Source organism: Artemia sp. Qi Xiang Cuo, chromosome 7 (genome assembly GCF_049724085.1).
Source record: "Artemia sp. Qi Xiang Cuo chromosome 7, ASM4972408v1, whole genome shotgun sequence".
In the NCBI taxonomy this organism is placed as follows: Eukaryota; Metazoa; Arthropoda; class Branchiopoda; order Anostraca; family Artemiidae; genus Artemia; species Artemia sp. Qi Xiang Cuo.
The window spans coordinates 8,404,123-8,421,723 of record NC_142800.1 but is presented as its reverse complement, the minus strand read 5'-3'; the positions used below and the strand labels follow the sequence as shown (position 1 = coordinate 8,421,723).

Genomic DNA, 17,601 nt, shown 5'->3' with positions numbered 1-17,601 from the left:
CTTCAATTTGGTTCTAATTAGTGTTTTTATAGTTTGGTTAATAAAGGGTTTGTCACTGGAGCAATTTTTAATTTTTTTTTCCGGGAAGCAAATTTGATATTTGTCAATTAGCTTTTTGTGGAACAAAGCCATTTTCTCATCAAAATTTTTTAAACTATAAACATCGGACCAATCTTCAGTATTCAGCCACATACCAAAAGAAAGAAGACCAGAATTTTGAAGAGGGTGATAACTGCCATAAGTTATTGAGAAAGAATGATTAAAATTGGAGGAGGGGGATAAAAGAATCGAAAGATGATAACTCCCACCTAATGGAGGCAGAGGTGAGGGAGGGTTGTAAAAATTATACATATTAGTTAAAATAACATCAAGAGGGGTATTTCCCCGAGTCGTTGGTATTTTAACAATCTGCTTAACTTTAAGTGTGGAGCAAAATGAATCCATTTTAAAGTCGTTTGCATCGCCAACTAAAAAAAGACCCGCATTGGGGTATTTAGAAATAACAAAATCAGCACTTGTCTGCAATTGCTGGATGAATTTACGTTTTGACTCGATATTTTGATTTGGGGAGTAATAAAAAGCGGCTATTGCAATAATATTAAATGGACGAGGGAGAACTTTTGGTCTAATACTTAGCCAGAGGATTTCATCGTACTCGGATAAACTAGGGACTCGAATAACCTTTTGGTAAAGGTTACTCTTAGTAAAGAACAAAACACCGCCACCTTTTTTTCCAAGTGGTTGGTCTAAAGTACGGAGTTTAATAAACTCTGGATATTACCTAAAGAACGTGTTCTGAAAAGATATAATGAATCCTTTTGAAAGTATTGCTTGGTGTTGGGGTGTTCAAAAAGCTGTAAAGTAAAGTTGTGGGTGAAAATGATGAGTACTTCAAGTTGTAAAATTGGTTTAGGATGGACATTAAGTGAAGAACTTGTTCTGAAAAAATATAAAAAAAAGCCTTTGAAAAGTATTGCTTGGTGTTGGGGTATTCAAAAAGCCATAAAGTAAAAATGTGTCTGAAAAGGATGAGTACTTCAACTTGTAAAATGGTTTTAAGAGGGACATTCAGAAAAGAGCTTGTTCTGAAAAAATATAAATAAGCCTTTTGAAAAGTATTGCTGGGTGTTGGTGTATACAAAAAGCTGTAAGGTAAAGTTGCGGGTGAAAAAGATGAGTACTTCAACTTGTAAAATAGGTTTAGGAGGGATATTAAAAAACGAATTTGTTCTGAAAAGAAATACAAAAATCTTCTGAAAAGTATTACTTGTGTTGATGTTTCGAAAAGGCTTTAAATTAAAGTTGTGGGTGAAAAGGATGAGTATTTCAGGTTGTCAGATACGGATAGGATTGTATTGACAAAAGAAATAGTTCTGAAAACATATTATAAGGCCTATTGAAAAGTATTACTTGGTGTTAGGGCATGCAAAAGTCGCAAAGCAAAGTTGTGGATGAAATGGACGAGCACTTCAAGTTGTCAAATGGGCTTAAGAGGGATATTGCGTAAAGAACTTGTTCTGAAAAAGTACTAAAAAGCCTTTTGAATGTTTTGTATGGTGTTGGGGTATTCAAAAAGCCATAAAGTATAGTTGTGGGTGAAAAGGATGAGCACTTCAAGTTGTAAAATGGGCTTAGGAGGGACATTAAGAAAAGAACTTGTTCTGAAAAATATAAAAAAGCCTTTGAATAGCATTGCTTGGTGTTGGGGTGTTCAAAAAGCTGTAAATTACAGTTGTGGGTGAAAAGGATGAGTACTTCAACTTGTAAAATTGGTTTAGATAAGATAAGATATTTATTTTATAAAAATCGCTATCACAAGCCCACAAAGGGCCGAATTTGGACTTTGGAGTCGACAACAAATAAATCGTTACACTAAAAATGCAAAGAACAACAACAAAATAGAGAAAACCATAATGAACATCATTTAAAAGTCAATAATTAAAACTGTAAAAAGTCAATTAAAACATTAAAAAATACAAAAATTGGTCAAAATAAACTTAGAGCGAGACATAAATGCATTAAAAACTGGTCAAACTAAACTTAGAACGAGACATAAATGCATTTAAATTAAAAGGGATACTAAGAAAGTGTAAGCAATTAAACTACAGTAAATCAACAAAAGAGTTAAAAACAATAAAAACTGGTCAAGAAAGGGGGGGGGCAAGCAAAAGAGTGCAAGAACCTGGGCAGTACCATCAGCTAATAAACAAAAAAGAGGGAAAAAAACTATTGAGGCATTTTATTCATTTTCTCTGTAATTAAGGGGATAAAAGTTCTTTCGTATCTGGAGGTAACGTAGCTAACGAGGGACAAAGCAGGGATGGGCTCAGAAACAGCTCGAGGCGGCCGTAATCTGGATGGGGAGTGACGTTTGGGGAAAATACTTGCCGTCCGAGGGTTTGTTATGGCATTTTTTGCAAAACGGAGGCACAATGAAACCCTCCTTTGCTCCAGGGTTTTCAGACTAGCTTTTTTAGGAGCAGAGAGTACGGCACCTTGCCTTCTTTGAAAATTATTCGCAAGGCCCTTTTTTGAATTGATTCGAATTTTTCCGATTCTTCGCGAGAGATACCAGGGTGCCAAACTGGACAAGCACATTCTAGATGCGGGCGGAAAAAAGACGTGTAAATTCTTAAGGAGCGGGAAAGGGGGACGCTGAATTTGTTTAGGAGCTTAAGGAGGGTGATAGACACATTAGCTCTATGGATGATGTCATTAACGTAGATATCCCACTTTAAATTTGAAGAAATTTTGACGCCAAGTAATTTACATGAGGACACAGAAATGTCAGGAGGGATAGGATTAAGAAAATAGGACGAGGATTTGAGGAAACAAATGGACATTATCATGGACTTAGAGGGGTTTACTGTCATGTCTGAGTCTAAGGCATCGTCTCCAATTTCATTGAGGATACTCATAGGGTCACATATTAAATTTCTGAAGCAAGTTTCAACAACCGTTAGGTCATCAACAAATTTCCATCGGTCAGGAAATTCCTTTGCGAGGCTATTGATCATTACTGAAAAAAGGAGGGGACCTAGGAGAGTACCTTGGAGTATGCCGTTGTGGACAGGGAGAGGATTTGAATAATGATTTTAGTATTTGACAACTTACAATCTATTTGTTAAGAAGGAGGCAACTAATTTCACCAATAAGGGATCAATATTGAACTCGTTGACAAGTTTCTGAAGTAAAATATTGTGGTTAACAAGGTCAAATGCTTTCTGAAGGTTAATGGAAATTAAATTTAGTCAGGAATTAGGCGTTTCAAGAATTTTCCTAATGTGGTCAATAAGAGAAACGAGGTAATAGGAAGTAGAGGTTGATTTTAGGTTCCCCAATTGCTTCAAGTCAGTAAGAGGTAAGATTTTTTCCTTTAACCAATCTGCAAGAAAACCTTCATAAAGTTTCGAGAAAATAGGAGTAAGAGTAATAGGCCGGACGCCTTCAAAACCAGGCTTTCCGTTTTTCTTTTTCAGAGAGGTTATGAAACCCTGTTTCCAAATTGTAGGAATTTGCCCAGACTCGGTAATTTTGTTAAACATGAAAGACAAGGGCTTAGACAAGAAATCACCAAAGGCACTGATAAGAGAAAAGGGGATATCCAAAGGACAAATACTTGTCTTTCTTAGTTTTTGAATTCTTCTTTCTATCTCAGACGGAGAAACAGTGGGTAAAGAAGGGGAAAGGGCTCCTGATGGTAATTGGTCGGACAGTGGTAGAAGACTCTGGATAATGGAAGCGAGGAATTTATTGAGATTATTGGCAGTAATATCAGGGGACTTGGGTAGATTGAAGTTAAGCTGTTCAAGCCTCCTGCCACACAGCTTTTTAACCTCAGTATACCAGTTTTTTGGTTTATTAGTAAACAATACTTCGACCTTATTTTTGTAGTACGATCGTGCCAATTTGCGAATTTTTCTTTTAATGTATTTTCATAGTTTATTGGCTTCATCTGGTTTACCATTTTTGAAAAGCTTCAATTTGGTTCTAATTAGTGTTTTTATAGTTTGGTTAATAAAGGGTTTGTCACTGGAGCAATTTTTAAATTTTTTTTCCGTGAAGCAAATTTGATATTTGTCAATTACCTTTTTGTGGAACAAAGCCATTTTCTCATCAATAATTTTTAAACTAAAAACATCGGACCAATCTTCAGTATTCAGCCACATACCAAAAGAAAGAAGACCAGAATTTTGAAGAGGGCGATAACTGCCATAAGTTATTGAGAAAGAATGATTAAAATTTGAGGAGGGGGATAAAAGAATCGAAAGATGATAACTCCCACCTAATGGAGGCAGAGGTGAGGGAGGGTTGTAAAAATTATACATATTAGTTAAAATAACATCAAGAGGGGTATTTCCCCAAGTCGTTGGTATTTTAACAATCTGTTTAACTTTAAGTGTGGAGCAAAATGAATCCATTTTAAGGTCGTTTGCATTGCCAAATAAAAAAAAAGACCAGCATTGGGGTATTTATAAATAACAAAATCAGCACTTGTCTGCAATTGCTGGATGAATTTACGTTTTGACTCGATATTTTGATTTGGGGAGTAATAGAAAACGGCTATTGCAATAATATTAAATGGACGAGGGAGAACTTTCGGTCTAATACTTAGCCAGAGGATTTCATCGTACTCGGATAAACTAGGGACTCGAATAACCTTTGGGTAAAGGTTACTCTTAGTAAAGAACAAAACACCGCCACCTTTTTTTTCCAAGTGGGTGGTCTAAAGGACGGAGTTTAATAAACTCTGAATGATTTGTCAGGCGCAGAGACCCTGCGTCGTGGGACTGTACTTCCGTAATAGCTATAATATCGATTAGATTTGATTCTGAAAGCACCTCGAGTTCAGTAAGCTTTTCAAAATTAAGACTTTCGGCATTAATAACTAAAAGTTTGGGAAAAACAAACCGATTGGGGAATTTCGACAGGGATACTTGGTGTGTTTGAGAATTTCCTGGGTGGGGTTTCAATTTAATATTATGATCCTGCGGAGAAGTAGGTTAATAGAAGGATTTACCTTGGGGATTTGGAGGTGGAGGGGAGGGCGAGGATACAGCCGAAGCATGATGAGGAAGGTGCGACTTGTTTTCAGTTGTCGGGAAGTGCAAACAATTAGGATTTAATACAAGACAATTATTAAATGCAAAAGGTCTCAGACCTGAGTCACCCTGGTAGGGTGGGAACGAGGGATTAAACGCATGGGTCGGAGGCGGGAAAATAAGGGAGGGAAATAAGACGGTGGTATTTTCAGGGGGTTTAACTTGGGAGGGGTTAACTGGAGTGTTAAGAGGGAAGGGATTTTGCTGGGAATATTTTTTTTCTGGGTGGTAAAGGTGGAAGTTTTTTGAGTGAGCAGGGTGGATTTGGAATAAAAAAGGAATAGTATGCGCTGGTGAGCTAATTTTATTAATTGAATGAAGGGGGCTCCGCTTTTGGGTTGATTGAGAACTTGTAACTATTGCAAATTTTATTACGCCTGACTATAGCACGGGAATCCCTGTTTTTCAAATGTAATAACGTTCACTTATTTTCAAAACAAAGGCCACTTAGAAATTTATGGCAGGGTTTGGAATGGGAAAGGGAGCAATAATTGTCGTTACAGTGACCAGTAGTTAAAAAAGACATACAAGGGTGAACAAAGGTAAAATCACTCTTTTTTATACACTTGTTGGCCAAGTGAAAACGGCAGGCAATAGAATTCTTCCCTGATTTGGCTTCAGGAACCAATTTACTAATAATACTCAAGTTGTCACTGACCCCTGGAACTGGAATATTGGCTGAGTTCACACTTAAATTGTCACTGACCTCTGGATCTGGAATATTGATTGAGTTCTCATTTAAGCTGTCACTGACCTCTGGAACTAGGTGAACAATTAAATTCATATTTGAGTTGACACTTGCTTCATTAATATTCATGTGTTGGGAGTTGTTGTTTTTGGATTGAATTGCAGTTGGTTTCAAATTGGTGGGTTTCTTTTTATTCGTATTCACAGACTTAAGTTTGTTCTTAATTATATTCTCCCTAAGATCAATGAAGTAGAAATTTCGTTGGTAACGAACTCGAGTTTTTTTTTAGCACAAAAAAGGGAGGGGAGGGTAGGGTCACTTAGGGGGCTGGAATCACAGTTGCCACAAGGAAAATTTTCAGTCTGGCAGGAGGCATCATTAGAAGGCTCACAACTATATTCAAAATCCGTCTGGGTACTGGCATCTTTAGTTTCTAGCAGAAAATCAGTCTTGCAACTGGCAAAACTGGTTAATACTGGTAAGGGAGTAGTCTGACACTCGCTATGGGCTGCAATGAAAGCTTTACCATCCCTTTGGCAAGTCGGGGCACGGGGGGACGACCTGATATCATCTAAAATTTCTATTAAGGAAGAATTTATTTCTGACAATTGGCGTCGAAGGGTATCGCTAGTTTTTGAAGAATTTATTCCTGACAATCGGCTTCGCGGGGTGTCATTGCCTGTTGAAGATTTAGAGGTGGTACATTCTTGATTTTTGGTGATGTTTTGTTTCGAGGAACAATCCAAACATAACCAGTTCTTATTCCACTGGGACGTTCTATCCCCGCACATTGCTCATGAATGGAAGAGTTGCATGTACAACATACCAGGCAATTGACTGTTGCCCTTAATCTACACTCAGGATACACTCTCTTAAAGTCCTTTGGTTGTCCTTTAGTCATTTGGTTGATTAATCAAAAGGGTTAAAAAAATTCAATTCACCTGATGGCTGGTGACAAAATCCGGAATTAAGGTCACAGTTAGTCAACTTTGTCACTGAATTGGTTGTCCTTTAGTTATTTGGTTGGTTAATATAAAGGGTTAAAAAAGTTCAATTCACCTGATGGCTGGTGGGAAAATCCGGAAGTAAGGTTACAGTTAATCAACTATGTCACTGAATTAACTGAATTTAATGCAGAAAGGCATAAACCAAATAGGTTTTAACAGGTTGAACTCTGGTTGAAGACCAGAGTTAGGAGGGACATTAAGAAAAGAACTTGTTCTGAAATAATATAATAAAGCCTTTTGAAAAGTATTGCTTGGTGGGGTATTCAAAAAGCCATAAAGTAAAGTTGTGGGTGAAAAGGGCGAGTACTTCAAGTTGTAAAATTGGTTTAGGAGGGACATTACGTAAAGAATTTGTTCTGAAAAAATATAAAAAAGCCTTTTGAAAAGTATTGCTTGGTGTTGGGGTGTTCAAAAATCTGTAAGGTAAAGTTGCGGGTGAAAAAGGATGAGTACTTCAACTTGTAAAATTGGTTTAGGAGGGACATTAAGAAAAGAACTTGTTCTGAAAAGATATAATAAGGTCTTTAAAAAAGTATTGCTTGGTGCTGGGGTCTTCAAAAAGCTGTAAAGTAAAGTTGTGTGTGAAAAGCATGAGGACTTCAAGTTGCAAAATTGGTTTAGGAGGGACATTACGTAAAGAACTTGTTCTGAAAAAATACAAAAAAGCCTCTGAAAAGTATTGCTCGGTGTTAGGGTATGCAAAACCCATAAAGTAAAGTTGTGTGTGAAAAGGATGAGTAATTCAACTTTCAAAATGTTTTTAAGAGGGATATTAAGGTTTATGCTCACTATGCATATTTTTGACCGTTTTTAAATAAACCACGTACTGTCTTCAATTTTAGACTAAAGATGACAATTTTGGCATTATTCGATAGCTGAGACTTTGATCTATGAATTCACCGAATTATATTTTGAAATATGATTCAAATTTTATTTTAGACAGTAAAATACTTTTTAAAAACAGAGGATTTTGCGACTAATCTGAAGCTACTATTGTGACCGAATAGACAACGTATCTGTATCATATTGTTCATTAGCTTCAGATCTATGCAATCACCGTGCCAGATTTGTTATATTACTTAGACGTTTCTGTAGAACATAACGTAAACTTGCAAGAAAATACAAAAATTACTCATTCAAAGAATGTGGACGGATCCTTTCGGAAGGCTGTTTGAAATGCATTTAGAGTAGGCGGTTTGTCTACCTGTCAAGAAATACCTTTTTTACAATCTGAGAAGACAAAAAAGTTCTCGGCTAGGGAGATTTGAATATTCTTTTCTGTGTATCGGACTGTATGATTTATTATGGGAAATAAAACCGGAGGAGAGAAGCTGAAGCGAAACTCAGGACAATTCAAAAAGTAAGTAATATATTTTATTTGCATTTGTTTATGTAAGTTTCATTATTCTATGTTCATTTATTTCCATTCCACACTAAGTAGGCAAATTAAAACGCAGCATAAAAACGATAAAATTCTCTTCATATTCATTCATTTTACCGATTTATGGCTAAACTTTTGAAAGTTAGCTTGCGAAAAAATAAATATACTCATAGACTTGCCATTCGCGCTTTTTCCAAGTAATAAGCACTGTTGTTAAAATGGAGCTAATGGCTCGACTGGTTACAGCCATAGTTGAAAAACTAATTTTGTAGGTATCGTTTTCCCCCTTATTTTTCATCAACAGTTAGTTCGTAATGTCAAACCACCGAAAGAAGAAGTAATATCTATAACTTTATTGTCACATTCTTGACCCGATGAAACATTTTTCACTAAGATTTCAATACAATTACTAGATAAAATGTTATTCGGACAGATACTCCAAAATATGGGTAAAAATGGAAGGAAACATCATACTCTGATTAATAGAAATAAACCACAATTATTAAGTGACGATTTCTTAGTTCTACTTTTTTATATATGTTAAATTGGTGGCCAGCGTTTACCCCCGTGGAAAATACCCCCCCCCCGGAAAATAGCCCCGTGGAAAATAAGGCTTTCCAAAATTCAGAATTCCGTAGGGGGGAGGAATGGTACTTGTGTATTATGCGCCACTCACTCAAGTTTACGCTGTGTAAAACTCGAGAACATTCTTCGTTACTTTCTTTCAGATTAGTGCGAGACAAGGCAAGGACAAGTGGCATAATAGATGAGAAACATCATTTGGGCTAAATATTTGCACATAAAGGGGAGGGGGTAAAGTATTTGAACAGTTCGAAGTCAGAAAACAATTCTTACTTTATAATATGAAGAATAATTTTACCTAACTTATTTTGCATGCATATCCGCTATACCTACCCCCCCCCCCCCCCAATGTGAAAATATATAGCCCAAATTTGTTGCTAAAATAACGAAGAAACTAACAAATAAACCGGTTTCTTCTCGAGTATTATACATCGTAAACTTGAGTGAGTGGCGTATAATATACAATTACCGGAATTTTTCAAGGAGAGAGCCGGTTTTTTTTAAATATAATTTTAAAACTCAGCTTATTGTTTCAACTAAACTGCCATTGTGTTTCAGGAATCGTTCTTAAAGAATTAGTACAAAAAGTCCAAACTTGAGCGTAAAGAGCAAGGTCTTGTAGAAGGGCAACTCCTTTCATATCTCTTTCCGCGGGGGGGGGGGGATTTTCTACGGAAGGGGTAAATTTTTGTAGTGTCTTAAATTTTATTTATCCCAATTCAACGGAGCTTGGGGTTCAGCAGGTACTCTTTAAGAATTTTGGTAAGAAGTCAAACTTTAGGGTAAGGAGCGAGGAATTGAGGAGGCTCCCTCATGTTTGGAATAATTTCTGTTTCTTTTATGTTTTTATACGGCTCCTTACTTTCGGTTGGAAAAATACAGTTTTTTATTTAATGAAAAATAGAAATGACCATTAACCTATAGAAAAAAACATCAAAAATCCTCGTTTTCCTATTCCTTAGCACTTTTCAACAAAACAAAAAAAACTCAAATAAAAGTTTCAAATTTAGAAACCTTATTTTCCACAGGGGTATTTTCCAAGGAGGGGATATTTTCCGCGGGGATTACTTTTTAAAGGAGGGGGGGTTTCGTGGAGGGAGGCATTTTTCGGGGGGTTAAACACCCCCGCCCCCATTCACTATATTCATTTATGTTATTTTACTGTGTTCATGGCCGTCTATTTGGCTTTAAAATACACTTATTTGTCTCTCTATCTAATATGCAGAATAAGTGTAAGAAACACATTTTGCATGCAGAACAGTTAAGCTTATCCCCCCCCCCCCTAATGTGCAAATCTATAGCGCAAATTTATTTCTAAAGTAACGAAGAAACTAACCAAAAACCGGTGTGTTCTCGAATTTTACACAGCGCAAACTTGAGTGAGTGGCGCATAATACAAAGTACCAAATTTCCATCCCCCTACAGAAAAAAAACTCAAATAAAATTTTCAAATTTCGAAAGCCTTATTTTCCATGGGGGATATTTTGATGATTAACTTCAAAGTTAAAGAAATCCATATTTTTGGAATCAGCATAACCAAACAATTGTTTTTTTGGTAATTTTTTTAATTCACCTTCTAATGCACTATTTAAGGCGTCTTTCACCACCCCCTCCTGCCTGAGTGCCTCCAGCTTCTTCATAACAGTGGATCTGGAAAGAGCTATTACAAAAAACCGTTTGATATTTATCTGCTTTATTTTTTTTATCTACCAAAAAACAATATTACTTTCTATGCTTAGCGAAACCAAAAGAGGTAAACTAGCCTACAATAAGAATATGTATCTTGCTAATATGTTACATTTGCTTTGTTGTATATGTCTCGTGTTATTGGTGCTAAAACTAAGATATGAGCTATGAATAAAACTCTTCTCAACGAGTAAATTGTTACTTAGTTTCAAGAATAGTTGGAGACAAAGTGTTGCAATCTTTTCTAATCAGTTTCTTGCCATCTTAGGCTTCTGCTTCTGAAATATGAATTTGATGCTAAAATCAAGAAAAACCACATATCATTCGCAAGGACGTATCCAGGATTGTTTTTTGGGAGCGGGAGTTTTTTTTTGGGGGGGGGGGGACAAGAAAACTTCAAAAATGAGTTTATAACATTTTTGGTACGTTTTTACAAGTAAGACAAAAATTTCGGGGAGGGGTGGGTCAAACCCGGCAACTCCTCCCACTTGGATTGGTCAAGTGGGAATTTGTCATTCATAAAAATTTTGTTTGTCGACAAGCGTGACCTTGATGGGACTCTGGCATAAAATGTCTAATATAACCTATGCTTGGCTCCTTACGAAGTAAACCAGTTTTTACGGTACAAAGGTGACTTTGTCTTTTCGAAAATGATTTAAAATTAAAAAAAAATATATACCTCTGAAGTACCTGCGGTCAACCTCTCTTTACCACATTGTTTGAGGTCTGTACTTCTACATCTGTATATTTTTTTAAAAGAAATATTCAGATTCTGGCGGTCTGGTATGAATATAAAAGAAATCTGTCATTTTACAACAAATCTTTTGTTTTATTTTGCAATAAAAAAGCTATCACCTCACAAAAAGCTAGTCAACAATGTGCTACAAACTTAACCGACGGGAAAAACAAACTAGAGATTATTGACTTTAAAAAAAACATAAGAGAGAAAAAACGAGTTTAATTTAAATAAAGTAGTGGAAGAAGCTTAATTCAGTTTAAACCCGTCTTTCCTCTCATTATTTTTTTTTAACGTTTTTCGATCACCCTAAAGATGGCTAGCTAACCCGAGTGAACTATATTATGCAAGTATCCTTGAAGGAAAAACAAAACTGGTAATTTGACAATAAAACAAGCCTTTCAGATTTACAGGTAAACCTGAAAAAAAATACCAGGTGCCAAAAACTCCTCAGCCGTTATTTCTTTCTTTCTTAAAGCTCATTTCAAAATATTGTCAGAAAGCCGTCGGCTCAATACATCGCAGTAAAATGTCGGTATACCGTAGTTGTCAAAACCAAGATGCTTAAGAAGAATGAATTACATTGGTTGGCTTTGGTCCGCCCTATATTTTACTTTTAACCAATAAACCACGCCAATTGAAACGTATAGGAAATGGTAGAGCTGCAAAAAGCACCACCATAGCGGAATAATTTGGATGGGGCCGATCAAATTGACTCCTAACGTAAACGTTAAGAAAAGAACTTGTTCTGAAAAAATATAAAAAAGCCTTTTAAAAAGTATTGCTTGGTGTTGGGTTATTCAAAAAGTCATAAGGTAAAGTTGTGGGTGGAAAAGGATGAGTACTTCAACCTGTAAAATAGGTTTAGGAGGGACATTACATAAAGAACTTGTTCTGAAATAAAATAATAAAGCCGTTTGAAAAGTATTGCTTGGTGGGGTATTCAAAAAGCCATAATGTAAAGTTGTGGGTGATAAGGATGAGTACTTCAAGTTATAAAATAAGTTTAGGAGGGACATTACGTAAAGAAATTGTTCTGAAAACACATAATAAATGCTTTTCAAAAGTATTGCTTGATGTTGGAGTATGCAAAAAAGTCGTAAAGTATTGTTGGGAGTGAAAAAGATGAGTACTTCAACTTATAAAATAAGTTTAGGAAGGACATTACGTAAAGAACTTGTTCTGAAAAGATATATTCGAGGGGGGGGGGCAAAAAGTTGGGTCGATGAGGGAGGGGGGCCCTTTTGTGTCTCAAGTGCACCTAAAAAAGTATTTAAAAATGGGGGGCCGGGGGAACCCGGGGGATGGGGCCCCTTTTGGGGGCCCGGGGGAGGGGTCACTTTGGGGTTGGGGTAGGGGACCTTACAACGCTGTTCAAATGGAGCTTGTGTATTATAACGACCACAGAGTTTCACCCGAAATCATCCTCTAAATGTCTCAAACTGTTTCGCCCAAATAATCCCTAAAATGCCGATTAATTTGTTTTCGCCCAAATAACCCCCTAAAAATAATTCCTGCGTGTTCCTTTGTTTCGGGATCTCTGCGCTGTCACATTTGAAATTCCCAAGAAACCATTTCCCACGTAAAATATATTCAATCTGTCTTGATCTCGTTTGAATTTCCGAAAATATATCTAAGGTGCTCCTAGTAACATTATTATGGCTTCGATAGAATATTATTATTTATCTCTCAGACCTAAAGAATTATAAATTACATATCGCATATCCACTGCAAACTAAATGCTTCATTTCTTCCCCTAAATGAAGCCATATGCATTCCCCTCTGTATCTTAACCATCAAACAGAACGAAACCATGAAAAACATCAACAGTAAGATAAAACATGAAAAAACATCCACAGTGAGAAACACCATAAAAACATGCATAAATTATGTAAGCCTCGGATGTAATAACCCATCCCTACTGCGGTGAACTTACTGCTAATTATTTTTATAATGTGATTTCTCCACAGTGCCGCACGCACACCTAAAGAGTCACATAGTTGATACAAAATAAAACGGTTAACGAACTTCATTGTTCATATATTTTTAATACGTATATTAGGGTGTTCAAACCCTAGTCAATACCTCACTCTTTACGCTAAATTTGCAATTCTTAAAAAATGACCTCTTAATCACAAAGGTCTTTAATTAGAATAAATACCTGTTATGAAAATACTAAAAAATCTTTGGCTTAAAGAGCAAGGTATTGACTAGGGGGCGAACCCAATCATCTAGGTCATACTTTCTGTTCGTTTTAAGTTTTTATGTTGCTCCTTGATTTCAATGGAAAAACTTGTTGTTGTTTTTATTTAATTTCCGATCTTTTTTAAATAATGCTGGATAATCCGGCACTCCCTTCATAGCAATGTCCCTACCCCCATGAAAACTTCCTCCATGGAAAGATCCTCCCACATAACCACCGGCCCCCCCCCCCACCCCTCCACTACCTGAAAAAAATCCCCTGAAAATGTCTGTATACTTCCCAATAACCAATACTAAATATAAATATTGAGTAAAGTTCATAGCTTTTAGCCCTCCCCCCGGGGACCTTGGCGGATTGAGCTATAAAAAAAATATATGGTTATCATATTTTCGACCATTTTGAACAAAATGTTTATCTTCAAATTTGGATTGGGTGACTTTCGGAAAAAATGAGCGTGGGAGGGGGCCTATTTGCCCTCACATTTTTGGTCACTTAAAAAGGGAACTAGAACTTTTAATTTTCGCTCGAATGATCCCTCCTACGATATTTTAGGACAACTGGGTCAAAACGATAACCCCTAGAAAAAAAAACACAAAACCGTGATCTTTCTTCTGGCAAAAAAATACATAATTCCACATTTTTACAGACAGGAGCTTGAAACTTCTATTGTACGGTTCTCTGATACGCTGAAACTGATGGTATCATTTTCGTTAAAGTTCTATAACTTTTAGAAGGTGTTTCCCCTTTTTGAAAATCAGGACAATTTTCTTAGGCGGGTAACTTTTGATGAATAGGGCTAAACTTGATGAAACTTATATATTTGAAATCAGGAAAACCCTATTCTTTTGCTGTATCTATTGGTATCAAAATTCTGTTTTTAGAGTTTCGGTTACTATTGAGCCGCGTCAGTCCTTACTTTAATTAACTAAAAAAACAAGTTTTTTTGTAACTGAAAGTAAGGAGCGACATTAAAACTTAAAATGAACAGAAATTATTCTGTATATGAAATGGGCTATCCCCTCCTCAATGCCTCGCTCTTTACGCTGCAGTTTTTTTTTTTTTTTAAAAATTGATGTTGTGAGACAGAGTCAAACTTAAGCGTAAAGAGCGAGGCGTTGAGGAGGGGACAGGCCCTTTCATATACAGAACAATTTCTGTTCGTTTTAAGTTTTAATGTCGCTCCTTACTTTCAGTCAAAAAAAATTGTTTTTTTAGTTAATTTCTGAACGGTTTTGAATTTATGCAGCTTTGATTTTGGCTCCCCGTACATCAATAATTGAAACGAAATTCGCATATTAATTTTTCTTTTTTTGGCTAACTGACTTTCTCTAAATTTTCTTCTGACGTAACTTACGAATGAACTTACGTAACGAATTTCTCTATTCGTATGTTTTTATTACTTATATTAGGGAGTTCGCTCCCTAGTCAATACCCCGCTCTTTATGCTAAAGTCCGAATATTGTTTGATTCACAAACCCCGAATCACAAAGGCCGGTTAATTAGAATAGATAGCTCTTTTGAAAGTAATAAAAAACTTTAGCGTAAAGAGCGAGGTATTGACTAGGGGGCGAACCCTCTCTCATATACTTAATAATTTCCGTTCGTTTTAAGTTTTATTGTTGCTCCTTACTTTCAATCGAAAAAAACTTGTTTTTTATTTAATTTCTGATTATTTTTTTTAAATAATGCTGCAAAATCTGACATGGGAATGTTCCTTCCCCCAAGGAAATATCCTCATGAAAAGATCCTTCCCCGTAACCCCTACTCTAACCCCGACCCCCACTAGAAAAAAATCTTCCTGAAAACAACTGTATGCTTCCCAATAACCAATACTATGTGTAAACAATTGGCAAAGTTTATAACTTGCAGCCCTTCCCCTGTGAACTTTTGGGGATCAAGTCATCCTCAAAGACATATTAATTAGATTTTCAACTATGCCGAACAAAATGGCTATCTCAAAATTTTGATTGGGTGACTTCGGGAAAAATTCACCAAGCACATGAGCAGGAGTGTTATAAACAACTTATTAAAATGTTTTAATGATCGGATAAACAATGTAGTAAAACATACAGGAGACACAGACAGACATACGTTCGATTCTATTTGTATGGGTGTCTATTTAGGCTTAGAGGGTGTAAGCTTTGGCAAAGTTCCACTTTTTGAGGCAAATAAAAAAACTATCTGCCTTCAAACATCTTCAGGCTTATGATATTCACAGCAACTTCACAAAGTGGCCGACTTTTGGTGGAACTTCCTAAGAAAATTGTCGTTTTTTTTCCAATTTTGGACAGTATTGTTAAAAAACACCATGTTGCTCATGAGTTAAAAAAGGAAATATGAGAAACCAAACCATATCAAACAGTTTGTGTTAACAAACTCTAAGTAAAGAGCGACGCGGCTTAATAATAATCAAAGCTCTAAAATACAGATTTTTGTAAAAATAGGTAGGCCTATATTAAAAGAATTGGATTTTTATTCGTATTTTAAATATATATATATATGTGTATATATATATAAATATATATATATATATATATATATATATATATATATATATATATATATATATATATATATATATATATATATATATATATAAATATATATATATATATATATATATATATATATATATATATATATATATATGTATATATATCTTATCAATCAGATTTTACGTGCCTGAGAAAATTTGCCTTATTGTGGAAAAAATGGGAAAGACCCCTTAAAACTCATAGAATCTTGATGAAAATCACACTATCAGATTTAGTGTATCAGAGAACCCTACAATAAAGGATTTAAGTTCTTATCTTTGAAATGTTGAATTTTACACTTTTTGCCAGAAGAAATATCACGGATGAGTGTTGTTTTTTTCCCCTAAGGGTGATCTTATAAACCCCTGGGGTCAGAGCATTGGTAGAGGAGTCGATTAAATGGTAATAGAAAGTGTTCTTTTTAAGAGGTAAAAAAAAAAAAATTGAGGGCCTCTGGGCCTCTTCCCACAACACTTTTTCCCAAAATCGTCCGATCAAAATTCTGAGATTACTATTTTCTTCACCATAGTTGAAAGGTCCAATAACTATGTCCTTGGAGATAACATGACCCCCCCCCCCCCACAGCCCTTGGGGAAAGGTCTTTAAGTTATAAAATTTGCCAATTGTTTATATATATAGTATTTGTTATTGGGACGTATGCATATATTTTCCGGGTGTTGAGAAGAGGACGAATTTTTTCACTCGGGGGACTTTGCAAGGAGATAATTTCCCTTGGAGAGGGAGTTTTCCAGGAGGTGAAATTTTTAGGGGAAATTGTATATTGGGGGAATTTGCCAAAACTCCTGTACAGGATTTCTTTATGTCTTGCTTTCTCTTTACTGACTCAATTTTACGCGTGGAGGTGTTAAGTGCAATTGTCATGGTTAATTTTCACTAGGATTGTAGTTTTCAGAAAATGTTTCCATGGAGAGGGGATTTCTCCATGAAGTGGAGCCAGATTTCCTGGTGTTACTTAGAAAAACGATTAGAAATTAAATTAAAAAAAACAAGTTTATTTAACTGAAAGTGAGGAGCAATATTAAAACTTAAAATGGATAGAAATTATTACGCATGTGAGGACGGTTGCCCCCTCCTCAGCACCTCACTCTGTACGCTAAAGTTTAATTTGTGTCCCAATTCTTTAAAAACTACTCTTGAAACACAAGGGTGGTTTAATCAGAATAATAAGTAGCTTTTTATTAACGCCGAAAACTTTAGCATGAAGAGCGAGGTGTTGAGGAGCGGTAACCCCCCTTGTATACATAATAATTGCGGTTCATTTTAAGTTTTAATATTGCTCCTTACTTCCATTTGAAAAAATATGTTTTTTTATTTCATAGCGTACAAGAGGCATATGACTAAGTCGGATTAATACCTACATATCTTCATCAATGTTATCGTCACAAGCATCACCGACAAAATCATTGTCTGTATCAAGCTGAGAAGGATTATGAATTTTGGGACAATTATCACAGGCATCACCTAGGCCATCTCCGTCGAAATCGATTTGGTCAAAATTTGATGTCTTGGGGCAATTATCCAAAGGGTTCAGAATTTCTAGATTAAAATATAAAATCACTTAAGAACCAAAGAAGAATGCATAGATATGATTTTTAAAATTTTGTTTAACTTACAATAAAGGTTAATAATACAAAATTTACATTAAAAATAAAGATATGCCT

At 35.7% G+C, this 17,601-nt stretch overlaps 1 protein-coding gene across 2 annotated transcripts in view; it reads right to left on the bottom strand.

Moving 5' to 3' along the window:
• The window catches only part of LOC148949912 (cartilage oligomeric matrix protein-like), a 334,413-nt gene that overhangs the window by 164,880 nt on the left and 151,932 nt on the right, over nucleotides 1–17,601 (bottom strand). For both annotated transcript variants that reach the window (XM_089091996.1, XM_089091995.1), the window contains exon 7: nucleotides 17,299–17,476. In XM_089091996.1, coding sequence (XP_088948122.1) covers nucleotides 17,299–17,476 — 178 coding nt within the window. The remainder of the gene's footprint in view (nucleotides 1–17,298; nucleotides 17,477–17,601) is intronic.